The following is a 14,052-nucleotide window of genomic DNA, read 5'->3' on the forward strand; positions in this document are numbered from 1 at the left end:
TGGTTAATTGGAAAATACATTTTACCGCGCAAGAATTAAGTAAAAATAACCTTTTCGTTACTAACGCCCTTCTAAGTGGGGAGGGGGACGGTAGCGAATACTATTAGTCACCTCCCGGGCCCCAAGCGTTGGAGAAAATCGGAGGAAAAAAAGGGGCTCGCGTCATCAAAGTTTGCGGTAGTCTTTCGTTTCTACGGTTGCTTGTTTGTTTGTTTATTCGCGGTTTTGCCACCAGGAGCGAGCCCTGCCTCGAGGCTCCGGGAGAGAGACTTCGGGCGAGGGGAGGCCGCGGGTCCCGAACTGGCTCTGAGCCCCGCGCGAGGTGGGTATTTTCCAGGAGTCCGGCCGATAGTCCCTCCAGGGAGACGTCTCGGCCAGGCTCGAGTCGGGGACGCTGGGAAGGCTGGGATCAAGCGACAACGGGACGCCTTGCGGCTGGAGCCGCGGTGCAGGAGCCGCGCGTGGGATGGCCGAGTCGAGAGTTCGGTCCCTGCCGCGAGAGCTGAGCGCGCGTCCCAAGTAACTTTCGCAGGTTTGGACCAGAAGAAGATTGGCGTCGGTCCCCCAAAGCCTGGGATCTGGCCGGGAGGGTCCCGCCCCGGCAGCGCGGGACCCCAAAGGGGTTCTAGGGACCCGTCCCTTATCCCTCCGCAGCGACTGAGGAGCAGGTGCCGCTGTCCAGGGTCCTGACAGGCCCGGCGGCGCGGGGAGCGCGAGGCCCGCGGACCCAGGACGAGCGTGTCCAGCCCCCGGGACGTCTCTGGGCCTTGGTAGGAATCTGCTTCGGCGGATGTCAGAGACGGGGAGCTGAGACTGGGGCTTGGACCTAGTTGGTTTCTGGGGCCAAAGCGGCGCCGGGCGCCTGGTGCCGAGGGTTCCCGCAGATACCCAAGCGCGCCTGGAGCATCCCGGCGGAGCCGGCCCGGACGCTTTCTTCACCTCGTTTCACAGGCAGCCGGCTCCCGCAGCGCGCGGGGTGCGCAGGAGAGAAGCTGCCGCCTAGGGCAGGAGGGAGCCTGAGGGGAATTTTGGCGGACCCAGGCGCGCAAGGGGCGCCTCGGGCTCTTAAACAGGGCTCCAGAGAGCAGGAACCCTCCGAGTGAGACAGGGAGAGAGACAGAGAGAGTGCGACGAGCCTTTTGGCCTGGGCTGAAAGGGCGTCGGCTCCAGGGGCTCCAACCTTCTCTGGATGAAGTGCAAACAGCTCTCTCAGCCGCCCCGCCGGCCCCGCCTGCTACCGCACCCGCCTCCCAGACCTGCAGGCGTGCTACCCCGGGCCGACCGCCCGGACTCTTGGAATCGGTGGCCCTGGCAGAGCTGGCGCCGCGGGCTCTCTCTGCTCTGAACCGAGCCGGAGTTTCCAGCGGTTTCCTCCGCGTGGCAGGGCTGACTGCCCGCTCCGGGGCCGGCTGAGCCCAGGAAGGGCCGCTGAAGCGCTCCGGGCCCCGACTTGCCTCCGCCTGAGTGGTGCCGCGTCTTCCTCCCGGCGGTTTTCGGAGGGTGTCCACGGGCCGGCCAGGGCCCCGGCACTCTGCCCTCCAGCTCAGCGCGCCTCGCCCGGGGAGGGGGTCCACGTGTGGGCCCGCCAGGCCTTTTGTTTGCAACGCGCTGTATCTTTAAGATCAAGGCTGAATCTCGGGCGATGCAGGGACCCGACCCGCCTCCTCGTCAAGGCTCCCGAACGCAGCATTAGAATGTTTATAAAATATTCAATTTATGCAGTCTGTCCAAGAAGCCATCGTCCCAAAATAAAATCAACAGTCTAGACGGAACACAGACACTAGAACTTATCAACAGTTGTCTGACTTGCATCTTCTGATGCATCTTGAGTGGGTCATAATACCAACTTTATTTTCAGTGGTGCATAAATTAATTACACGCATTTAATAACCAAAATATCATTATATTCCCCCTTTAATATCATAAAGGCTTTCCGCCAGGGAAGCACTTAATAGTGCAGGGGGCCGTAACGGGCTATTATCCTGGTGTAATGCTATTACAGAACCAATTATGCGCCATTAGACTTGCTTTTTTTGCAGTTTATGTGATTTGATCCAATCCCGCGCCCCTGACTTGAAAATTTCAGCCTGGTACTTTAGAGTTTAATTTTCACCCAGGCAGAGGGAAGGGCGCGCTCTCTCCGCTGAGTGTCTGCCTCGGATGCATTTTAAAAGTAATTGCGAAGGGTCCCACCGCATATCATTTGCATGGAGAAGCGAACATAAATTCAGGGACCCCTTGCTGAGAACAAAATCAAACTTTCCTTTTGTACAGTCTCTTGGAAAGGGAAGCCGTGTGCAAAGAGTTCCCCCAAAACCCATCCGGGCGGCGACAATTAGCAGCGCTTTGTCAATTTGCAGCCCGGGAGTCGCCAGGCCTCTGACAAGGGCCAGCCCAAATCCAAGCTCTCGGAGAAAGGTTTGAGTCAGAGGGGACTGCGGGAGGGGGTGGGGTGGAGTGTTCAGAAAATAATGCATTTGCGGGGTGGTTGTTTCTATGCTCTTGAAAAGAAAAGAGGAAAAACATTCCTGATGTTTGCTGAGAAATGACGGTTTTTTTTTTTTTTTTTTTTTTTTTTACACCACGTGGGCCATTTGTAAGGCCCAATAGACCTATCCAAGTTACTCGCTGTAGACAGCGCTGGAAATAATCAGATTAAGGCCAATTATGCGTGAGATTATAAAGGCGAGTGCTGAGCGGCGGCGCGCGCTGTAGACAGACAGCAAGACATCTGGCCACTTCCCGAGTCACTTTTCTGGTCCTGCGGGCGCCAGCCGCGCGGAGCCCCGCCTGCCTCCAGCCGAGCCGGCGAGCGGACTGGAGGCGGTCACGCTCTGGCCTTCCTCGCCAGCCGCTCGCCGAGGTACGCGCGCCTCCCGACCCGCTCAACGGGCCCCGCGCGCCCGGCCTTGGGGTCGGCTGCCTTCCTGGCGGGGGCTGCCGCTCGCGGAGATGGCCTGGGGTGCTCGCCCGACCCGGCTGCGGTGGCCTGAGTGCGGGGCTGACGGCGGGGACCCCTGAGAGCCAGGAACCAGGCTGCGCGCGTTTGGTATTGGGGCCGAGGCGGGGGTGAGGGAGGTGGACCCGATCCGAAAGGCCGTCCCGCGGGGGGCCTGGCTTGCTACGGCGCTGCCACCCCCACCTCCAGTCCCCACAGTGGACTGAGCGCGTTGGGAGGAGGTTTTCCAGGAAGGCAGCGCCCGGTGCGCTCCAGGGCTGGGCCGGGGCGCAGGCAGAGGGAAATTCAGACTCTGTCAGTTTGCTTGGCAGCCAGGCCGGAGCTACAAGCGCCTCGTCGATCCCGCGATCACCCTCCCGAGTCCGGGCTGTCCAGCGGATCCGGCCGTCGGCGATGTTTTATTTCCACTGTCCTCCACAGCTAGAGGGTGAGTAAGCGCTGCGCGCCCGGGGCCGCTCCGAAAGGCTGGCGCCGGCCAGAAAGGGCCCGCGCGGCAGCGGGGCTGAGGTGGTGGGGTTCCCGCTCCGTGAGGGGCTCAGCCGCCGGGCGGTGGGTAGGGGCGTCCCTGGCCCCTCCCCCCCATCCCGCTCCAGCCTCCCGCCCCGTAGCCACCTGCCTCCCACCTCCCTCCCCGCTTGGGCCTGCGGCCCAGGGCTGTGCGCGCCGCAGGGACCGCTCGGGTCCTCCCAGCACAGATGCTGGTGTCACGCCTCTAATCGGGGCTCCCCTGCCCAGGGGGCCGCATCAATCTTTCACGGTGTTTTGCAAACATCCCGAAAAGCCAAGGTGGACTAGGGAGTCGGCCCCGCATTGGCCGACCATGAGCCATGAACGACCCGTTACCAGCTTGTTCTCTCTACCAGCGCAGGGCAATACTGCTCCGGGCCCTTCACGTCTGCTCCCGGACCCCCGGCCCTCCGCAGCTAGATGGCCCTGCCCACCACGGCGCCGACTGCCCCGGCATGGCTCCTTCTCTGTGACTCGCTCGCTTTCCTGACCCCAGATGTCAACTACTCTCCACTCCCAGGGGCAGCCCCAGGGCCAGGGTTTGGGTCTTTTAGGGTCTCCAGGCCTTGGAAGAAATTTTGCCTCCCAATCCCTGGTGCAGCCTCCGCTCTGGATTGTTAGGTGGGGGGAGGTTGTTGAGGAGGTGACAGCTTGGATCTCTGGTGGCCCCACTCAGGGCCTGGGGGATCCCCAGGGGTGGGCCCTCTGGCCATGGGGGGATTATATGCATCAGGCAAATGCAGAGGCACAACCTCTGGCCTTTTAACAGCGCCATCCTGGGCGCAGTCATCTCAACCATAGGATGTGGACTTTATAACTGAGAAGGATACGACTTCACTTGGCAGCCCACTGCTTTGATTGATTTGTTGGGTGGGAGAGTTTTGGAGGCCAAGAAATTGAGGGATACATGGAGAGGGGCAGAAGGTGGTGAGACACTGAAGGACTTGAGACATCAGAGGATGCTCTTCCACCTTGTCCCATTTTTCCTGAGCAGTAGCTGAACCTCAGCTGGCCAGTGCACACAGGGATTTCAAAAAGTTTGTTTTTGTTTTTCCCATGGAATCTTTTTTTTTTTTTTTTTGATGAGGAAGATTCGCCCCAACATCCATTGCCAATCGTCCTCTTTTTGCTTGAGGAAGATTGTTCCTGAGCTAAGGTCTGTGGCAGTCGTCCTCTGTTTTGTATGTGTGATGCCGCCACAGCACAGCTTGATGAGCGGTGTGTCGGTCTGCCCTGGGGATCTGAACCTGTGAACCCCAGCAGCCTAAGTGGAGGGGGAGAACTTAAGCACTAACATCACCAGGTTCCCCCCCACTCCCCCCACGGAAGGTTTTAAGAGTTCAGTAGGATTTTCTGAAGGGGGCTGATGAGCACCAGCATCTGAGCCCCACCAGCTCAGCCAGCGTTCCTAAGAGGGGAAGACCACACATTTGCCTGCATTTCACCTCCTTTATCTCCCAGGATCTGTGTTGATGGGCTTTCTGGAAAGAGGTCAGGTGCCTCCCCTGACACTGTAGCCCGGGACTGGAGGACGACCCTCCCCATGTGTGCCGGGCACGCCTTCTCTGTACTTCTGCACCTGGGGTTTGCACTGACTGACTTCTAGTGGCCCACCCATCCTGTCAAAGTGGGGAAAGCCAAGGTTTGGGGATTTAGCAGGTGGTAGGCTGCCTGAGTGACCTCAGGGGAGAGTCCTGTCTGCAGGGTGGGTTGCAGAAGTCACCTGGGGAGAGTCCTGGCCCAGCCCCTCCTGGCCCCAGAGCACTGAGCTGCTCGCTGCTCTCAGCTCAGCTCGGTCAGTCGGCGGCTCTCCTTTCCTTCCCACACCCCAGGCACGTCTCAGCGCTGCTTCGGCCTGCTGTGACCAGAAGAAAGGGAGATGGGTCCCTGAGAACGTTTATCCCTTTGCAGCTGCGTTCCTAAGCCCGTTTTGCAGAAAGGGGTGTTTTATTTCCATTTAGTGTTGCTGGGGAGGAGGTGATCTGTTGCAGACGGAAAGGCTGAGAACAGACCTTTGGAATAGGATGTCTCCTTATAGCCAATCGGCTTTTTTTTTTTTGAGGAAGATTAGCCCTGAGCTAACATCTGCTGCCAATCCTCCTCTTTTTGTTGAGGAAGACTGGCCCTGAGCTAACACCCGTGCCCATCTTCCTCTACTTTATATGTGGGACGCCTGCCACAGCATGGCTTGACAAGCGGTGCCGTGTCCACACCCGGGATCTGAACCAGCAAACCCTGGGCCGACGAAGCGGAATGTGCGCACTTAACGGCTGCACCACCGGGCCAGCCCCACTGATCAGCTTTTTGATTTTTATTTTTTGTTGATCTAGAGAGGCGTAAAGGAGAAAGCAGAGCTTGGCGCATCATCTCTCTTCTCAGATAATTTTACTGATATGAGAGTGAAAGGTACAACACACACCTGCTTAGGAAATTCAAACAGAACAGAAACCTATAGGCTGAAAAGTGAAATCCTCTTTGTCCACCTCTTTTTCTGAAAATCCTCCCTATTGTTGGTTTCTAGTGATTCCTTCAAGAAAAACATGCTCTCACCCTCATTTACGTATTTTTCTCTCTGCATGTTATGCCTTATTTATGCTGAGACGGCACTGCCACACCATTCGACGCTTTGCTCTTTTTTGCTTCATAATATCTATTTTGGGGAGTTTTCCATGCCAATGTCTATAGGGCTACCGATTTATTTTCCACAGCTGTGTAGTATTCCCTTATATGTTGTACAGAAAGTGCCTGCTGATGGGAACTTTCGTTATTTCCAGTTTTTTTCTATTACCGTGTTTCCAGGAACATTTTTCTGTCTCTATTTTGGCACACTTTATAAGTATCTTCATAAATTAAATACCTGTGCGTGTGCTTAAATTGTTGAAGGATATTGTCAAATTACCCCGAATAAGGCTGCATCAATTGATGCTCAGTTGGTTAACCCACAAACTAATTAACCTACAAACGATTAATGAGCCTGCACATTTTATTACCCTCTTATCTGTATTGGGTATCATTATGCACCTTATTTTTTTTTTTGCCAAAATGGTGAAAATACTGGTTCATCGTTCTGTTTTGTTTAATTATCAGCAAGGCTTAGCATTTCCGTAACATTATCGACCATTCTACTTATTTTTAAGTAAAAAGTCTCTCTTTATATTTTCCTCTTTTCTAGTTGTTCTTGTTAATTTGTTGAGCCATCAGTCTTTTTTAGGGTTCGGTTTGACCCACACTGTCTCACTGAAAGGCATACTGTGCACACGTTGTGAAACAGGTTGGGACCAGCAGCTGTAAGTTAGAAGAGTGAGGCTGAGTGTGATGACAGCACTTCAGAGTTTGTGTTTCGTCCTCACCAGTCAAGTGTTTTGTTTCAAAAGGAGACAATTTGGTTTCCCCAAAAATAACGGAAGTAAGACTGATTTGAGGCCGTCCCTTTGAGGTTTCTGATGAGCTGGAGAGAAATGCCTGTAACTAGGGATTTGAGGAAGAACATATCTGGACAGGAAGCTAGAGGGAGCGGGCTCCAGGAGACGGTGGGTGCACTGAAGCCAAGGATGTGGGCCTGGAGAATTGAATCCTAAGTAGGAGGGACTCTCTTTAGTAGATGGAGTTTTTAAACGCCCAAAGGACGTTGCTTCTTTGGGATCGAGGTCCTTCTGAGGGACGTTGTTTGGGTGGCGTGGTTTGTCAGCTCCTAATGCCGAACGCCAGAGATTCTGAGGCCAGAGCCCATGGCAGGTACAGCAATCACCGGCTAATGGGAACTTGCTCATTTGTTTTGCTAAGAAGTCACTGTGGACCGTCAAGTAAATGGCACGCATTTGGAAAATAAGCTGAAGGCCCGTTTGGGGCCAAACTCTGTTCTGGCTTTATACGAGCTATGGAGGCTGCTGGGGAGGACAGTGGAAAGGACGCCTCTCTTCTTAGGGACATGGGAACCGTGGGTCCTTTATGAGCCTGGCTGGAGGGTGGGGTGCCCTTTGAGAGTGGCCCTGTCTGTCTGCTTGGAATTCAGGCCAGCTGCTGTTGGTGCAGCTCTCCTGTTAATTGACGTCCATATAACAGATCCACTATGGTGCTGATGAGCTGTGACCAATGGTAATTAATATTCATTTATAAACTTCTTACCTCCTTGTGTCCTGAAGTTCTAGGAGAAAAGTGCTGTGAAAGCTCTTGGTGGTTTCTTTCCTCCCCCATCCCCAGCCTTTATCCTTGTTTATAGAAACAGGGGAAAGGAAACTAACAGGTGAGCAAAAGGGAGACATAGAGGCTCCTATTAAAGGAGCTGAGGTAGAGGGACAGAGGTGCAGCTGGGAGCCAGAGGGCAGGTGAGGGCACCACCTCAGCCAATGACCCTTCCTGGCTAGAGTCCCGAATTTCAGAAGCAGCGGGCTTGGCTGTCTCGGGCAGTAAGGATGCCAGTCGCCCTATGAAACGGGCATAGCTGGGCCTACAATCAAAGGTTATTGGGAGAGAGAGGGCACAAGAGAGAGGAAGAGAGGGGGCCTTCATAAGAAGAAGGGAGAAAGATGCTTTGGGACAGACAGGGCTCTGTCTGGAGGGGACAGGTCCGTGCCTCTGAACGCGCGTGTGTGGCTGGGAGTTGAGGTGAGGACCGGGGACCTCTGGCTCAGGCTGACCCAGTGTGCTTCCAGTAGGCACGGCACCCTTTGGCAACCACTCTACGGGAGATTTCGACGATGGGTTTCTGCGCAGAAAACAGCGCCGGAACCGGACGACCTTCACTCTTCAGCAGGTAATGAGCCTTCTGAGACTCAGCTACTTCCTGCGTCCAAAAAAAACCAAAAAAATCAGAGTTTCAGCGGCTCTTCTTTGTCTTTTCAAAGACGTCAACTGAGTGTGTTAACCAGATCTTTCCGTTTGCTTGAACAATTTACGTGTCAAGGACTGGGGCGAGAGGGCAGATGACCCTGACCTTATGATCCCAGATAGTGAGTGAAGAGGCTAGCCAGTAGCTCCCATTTGCCTTAGGCTGATAGTTTGAGGAATGTGCCCCATCAGAGATATCATTTGAACGTCGAAATAACCCTTTGAGGAAGGCAGCTAGGACATTGTTATGCCCAAAAGATAGATGGGTAGACTGGGGCCCAAGAAGTTGACTGATTCGTAGAAGGTATTGTCACCCACAAATTGAAGGGCTATAACTGGAACCCCAATATAGTGTTTCCTGGCCTGGGCTCCCTCTCTTAGGTCTATCCTATTCTTGGGGCAGACTGGAGTGTTCAGGAAGTGATCCAAATACCCTCACGCGGTTTCGGTGGGACTGACATAGCCAGGGCATCTGCAAGGTGTCTCATTTTCCCATGCCCTGTGGCAAGAGCTGTGAGGATTGCTCTAATTCACAAGGCCTCCTTAGATTTTGATTCCTATGAATATATTGAAATGTAAATGCCTATAAATCTTTGCGCCTCTCTTCTTATTTCTACTTCTGGAGAGAGCACTGAGGTTGTTAGCAAGTTTTCGCTCCTAAGTCATCCGTGGTTGAAATTTTAATTCTGCGGGATGTTTGCAAAGAGCTCTTTTCTTTCTCATCTTCCTCTATTTGATCCGTGAAACTATTTCCTCACCACTTATAGCAAATTTGAAATATGTATCTGCTTCCTCTCCTCAAGCCACAGCCACTCCCCAGTAAATATTTCTTCCTTTTACCAGCTGGAAGCTCTCGAGGCCGTTTTTGCTCAAACGCACTACCCTGACGTCTTCACTAGAGAAGAGCTAGCCATGAAAATAAACCTCACAGAAGCCAGAGTGCAGGTAAACCTTCTTTTTAATTATTTAACTCTCTGATATTAAAACTGGCAAACTTTTTTTTTTTTGACATCATGACTGCAGAGTGCACATTTGGCCAAAGAAAGCAAATGAAGACTATCTGTCATTTTCATGATGCACTTTAATAACATCAACATAATGTGGAATATTAGATTAGGTTGATTAATCGGTCATTCATAATTAACTAGTGATAATGTTCTACACTAATTTGTCCGCGTCTCTAAGGTACTAAATTACATCAATGCACATCCATTTCCTTGCTTTGGAAAAAAAAAAAAAAAGAGCTGAGATGCTATTCTCAAAGCTGCTCCGACCGCTCTGGGGTAAGGCCGGTCAATTGTAGAGAACTGTGTTTTCAGATGGGAACAGGATAAGGATCCGCTTTCCAGAAATTGCATCATGTCCAACTTTTCTCCGGCACGCGCACTCTTTTAGTGAAGTGGATCCGAAGAACATGGGCAATTTAAAAATCTTTAAACGGCAGCAGCGAGAGGGCTGCCTCAAAGGCGAGTGGGGCCCACGGTGACCATCTCTAAGCAGGATTTCTTTCTAGAAGCTACGCGGTGATTATGTTTAAGTGCACAAACCCGTCGAGCCCAGCAGATGTGCCCGAGTGCGAGAGGAACAGATTTGCAACGCCACCTCTCCGGGCGAGCTCTTCTCTGAGCACAATTATATATTCATTTTATTTATGGGGTTTCCTCCATGCTGTTTCTGTTCTTTTTTTATGTAGGGGCTTGGGGTTAAGACTATGCAAAGATCTAATTGTAGGAAATATAATAGTTTGCTTTCGGTTCCCCTGGGTCATGTTAGTATCTCTTAAAAACCAATGGCTGAAGAGAGATAATGGAATTCTGAGCAGTAAATTGGGGGTTGTAAACAAATTATTTCCCCTATAATCAGATTATGTGATCCTGATTATTAAATCTGAACATGAATCATTGGTCATATGCGGGCAAATTAAACTGATTATTATTTGGAAATGAAAATCTCCTTTGGCCAGGATGCCGTCTATCCTTTCTCCTTTTTTAATGCCGGCTTGCCAAGAGCTGCCTAAAGACTGAACTGCAAATTGAGATAAATGACACAATTATTGAGCATTCAGAAGGGGAAGATCATAACTTCTTCCTGAAAGGTGCAAGGGTGAGATAGGAGTGGCCACAATTAAAGCTGGGAATTGTTGTTCGGGTTGTTGTCGGCTATTATGCAAACAGACAATGGCCGTGGAGCGTGGTTTAGCGAGCCTCCGTGCGGGGACCAGGCTGGGCGCCGGTGGCGGGAAGGGAGCTGTGTTTACATCTCTACCCCTTGCTCATTCAAATATGATTAATGTTCTATAAAGCAGGGTCTTAATCGAAGCTGATGTTGTCAAACAGTAACTAAATAGGGAAATAAACGACTCCATCATGCTCTTTCCTCAGAAGCAGGCGAACTGTCAGTGCAAAGTCATTAAAATATGATAATGAAAAATAGCTCAATTAAATGTTGTTATAGCTGTGACCTTCATTCAATTAAGACGCAAGAAAGTGTCTGCATTTTGCTTTGCATTTAACTGCCCTAAATTTAGAATACAGATAAAATCATTATTCAATGGTTGCTGATATGTGCAATTAAAAGCCAACTAGATTAAAAAAGAAAGAAAGAAACCCAGTGAAAGGAGAATGAAAATTCAGAGGTGGGGTGGGCTGGCAGAGGGCTCAGCCTCAGGATCCGGGTTCTCTCCTGGGCCAGTGTGCCGGCAGGAGGAGGAGAGGATGCTAGGTGAGTAGGATAGAGGTCCAGCCAAGCGTTTTTTTCAGCCAGGAATTATCTCCCAGGGGGGAGAGAGGAGGTCTTGCTGGATGGAGTAAAGAGCAGCAGGATTTCACTGACCTCTGGGAACACCTTGGGCCCGAGGTGCCTGGCTCCCGTGAGGCTGTCCTTCTGCAGACGCAGTTTTGGTTCCCAAGGCATAAAGAGTCCCACAGCAGCCTCTAAGAAGGCACTCAGAGCAGGGGGATCATAAGCCTCCTCCTAAAACTAGCTAATGCTTACCGAGTGAGTGGTTGCTCCGTGCCAGGCACTGCGCTCCATGTTTTCATGCATCTCTGCGTTAATCTCCCTAAGGATGCCTGGGAGTGGCCACTGTTATTGCCCCCACCCAGTTTGGATGCTGGTCCTCAGCCAAGCCACTGGACTTCAAACTGTGGATCTGCCACTAACCATATGAATGACCTTGGGCAAGTTAATTAACCTCTCTGGGCTTAGTTTTCTCATCTGTAAAATGGGGATAGTGGGACTGCCTGCTTCGTAGGGTTGCAGTGGATTCTAAACCAGATTCACGGAGGGCCAGAATTCCAACCAGGGTTGACTCTGGAGTCAGTGTTTCTAACGGGTGCCCTGGGCTGCTGGTTATGAGCTTGGCACAATGTGTAAGAGATGATTTCCAGGTTAAATGATAGGTACCAGGCCAGACAGGCTCAGCTGCTCAGGCCAAATCTGCCGGCAGAGTGAAAGAGTATTTTTGAAGAGGAAAGTCCAGAGCAGTGTACGATCCTCTTTAACTATGACACCTCTCCTGCCCCGGGGAGGAGATACATTTCACATCATATCAGTGTCCTCGCCTACACTGAGATTTTCCACAAGATAACACTTTGCCCTTATTATGGGCAATGCATTTGGATACTTTCTATGGTTTCACACTCATTAAAAAATGCCCACCACGCCTTCTACACTGATCTTCTGACCCGTCGTGGGTCTGAAGCTGGAGTTCAGAGAGCTCTGCTTTGATAGATCTCTTAAAAAGGGGGGGCTGTGCCTTGCACACTTGGCTGCAAGATGCCCAGGGTCCAGGTCTTTGGGTTTGGGTTCCGGTTCCCTCCTGATGTCTGATCATCTGCCTCCGTTGCGTGTGTGTTTCTATCGGGGACTCAGGTTTGGTTCCAGAACCGAAGGGCCAAATGGAGGAAAACAGAGAGAGGAGCCTCTGAGCAGGAGCCAGGAGCCAAGGAGCCCATGGCAGAGGTGACGCCACCGCCCGTGAGAAACATCAATTCCCCGCCCCCCGGGGACCAGGCCCGGAGCAAGAAGGAGGCCCTGGAGGCCCAGCAGAGGTGAGGCTGGTTGGACCCCTGGGTCTGAAGGGCTGATGGGCACACAGGGTTAGGAACTCATGTGATTTTCCTTCTCTGCCAGCCTGGGGCGAACTGTGGGTCCCACAGGACCTTTCTTTCCCTCCTGCTTGCCGGGGACCCTCCTGAATACGGCCACATACGCCCAGGCCCTGTCACATGTCGCCTCCCTGAAAGGTGAGTTTTGGCTCTGGTGGGGCGGGGCTGGGGCTTTGCTGGCCTGGTGACGTCTCCGCGGGGATCCGGGATTGTCTGACTGTCCTGCTTTCTGGGTTAGGGTCCTTCTTGCACTGTGGGCAGGTGCAGCTCCTTTATTCCTTCTGTCAATCACCGCCAGCATCACTAACAGCATCCGTTTCCACACAGTCCTGTCTGGTTTGATTTCTGCATGGCTCGAGAATGTACGTGAATCTTGTAAATATCACTGTACCTGACGGGCTTGTCCGAGGGCTGGTTGTTTCCAGAGTGTCCACTCCCTGCTCACAGATTGCTCCCTCAGTGGATGCAGTTTTTGGTGCTCACCTGCAGCTCATGGGCGAGGCCCCTGAGTGGCAATCCTCCACCTTTTGAGGACACTCTCCCTATGTGCAGCTACCCACCTGTCTCCCCCGGGAGCTCCTGACGTCAGAAGTCTCAACTGTTAGGATTTGTGGTTGTCCAAGATTTGCTCTCTTCTCAGTGGCTGTCGTTGGCTGAAGGATGGAAACCATTAGTGATGTTTTGTCAGGCCGAGAGAGGAACGCCTGTGGGGCTGCCCCTTCCAGATTTCCTGGGTGTCCCTGCTGGATGAAGGGGCCCATCTACTGTCTCTCGATTTCTGGCCCAAACCTGCTCCTCGTGTGATGGGGTCAGGAGGCTGTGCTGGCCAGGATCAGGTTGGACCCCAGAGTGGGTCTCGGGGAGCCAGTGCTAGCATCCCCCTTGGGACTCGTCTGTGGCAGGGGTCTGGGAGCTGGGGCTGCAGGTGCCAGCTTGTAGGCTTTTTCCTGATAACAGGCAGTGGGAGGAAACCCCCCTTGGGTGTCCCTTGCTTGTCTGTATTAGGGTCTGGAGTCTCCTGCCCTTGAGGGGGTCCCCCTCCAGCAAGTGGGTCTCACACACACACACACGCGCACGCGCACGCGCACGCACACACAGAGTGGCAATCTGCATCGCAAATGTGGTTTCTGGAGGCTGAATGAGGGCATGGTGGAGCCTCCCTAGGGAGTCTGAGGGGAGAGAAAGGCATTCTAGGCACAGGGAACAGCACTTGCGAGAGTGCCAGGAGGGGGAGGGGAACCAGGCTTGTCCGGAGAATGGCCAATGTGTTGGGGGCCCATGGGAGAGTGCCCAGAGATAAGGTGGAGGTGCGCGAGCTTGAAGGCCCTGAATGCCACGCTCCTGGGTTTGCACTTTCCACAGTAGGAGCTGGAGCTCCGAGGCCCAGAGCCTCTTCTGAGTGGTCCAGGTGGCTGGGCAAATCCCGGTGCTCAGCAGGCTGGCATGATTGGACGGGCTCAGCTCTGTCCGGCTCTGGACTCCTAGTGTTTCCTTCAGCTCCAGGGGCCCGTGCTCCAGGCTGTGCGTATCCCCTCAGAGCGGCCTTGGGAATATTCACAGGACACAGGAGGCTGACAGGGCCCTACGGAGGTGGGGTCGGCCAATTAGAAGGGGCTTCCAGAAGGAGACTGCCAGTGGGACTCGGGGATC

General features: G+C 53.1%; 1 protein-coding gene across 11 annotated transcripts in view; it reads left to right on the top strand.

The window, feature by feature from the left end:
* Positions 1-2,699: 2,699 nt before the first annotated feature.
* The window catches only part of DRGX (dorsal root ganglia homeobox), a 33,310-nt gene continuing 21,957 nt past the window's right edge, over positions 2,700-14,052 (top strand). For 2 of the 11 annotated variants that reach the window (XM_070615322.1, XM_070615315.1), the window contains exons 1-6: positions 2,729-2,863; positions 3,271-3,386; positions 8,122-8,219; positions 9,137-9,238; positions 12,167-12,345; positions 12,428-12,540. In XM_070615322.1, coding sequence (XP_070471423.1) covers positions 3,353-3,386; positions 8,122-8,219; positions 9,137-9,238; positions 12,167-12,345; positions 12,428-12,540 — 526 coding nt within the window. In that variant the 5' untranslated portion in view covers positions 2,729-2,863; positions 3,271-3,352. Of the gene's footprint in view, positions 3,050-3,258; positions 3,387-8,118; positions 8,220-9,136; positions 9,239-12,166; positions 12,346-12,427; positions 12,541-14,052 lie in introns of all 11 variants that reach the window. The other 9 variants (XM_070615277.1, XM_070615321.1, XM_070615325.1 and 6 more) reach the window with 8 other exon arrangements.

The sequence above is a fragment of the Equus przewalskii genome, chromosome 1 (assembly GCF_037783145.1).
Source record: "Equus przewalskii isolate Varuska chromosome 1, EquPr2, whole genome shotgun sequence".
NCBI lineage: Eukaryota > Metazoa > Chordata > Mammalia > Perissodactyla > Equidae > Equus > Equus przewalskii.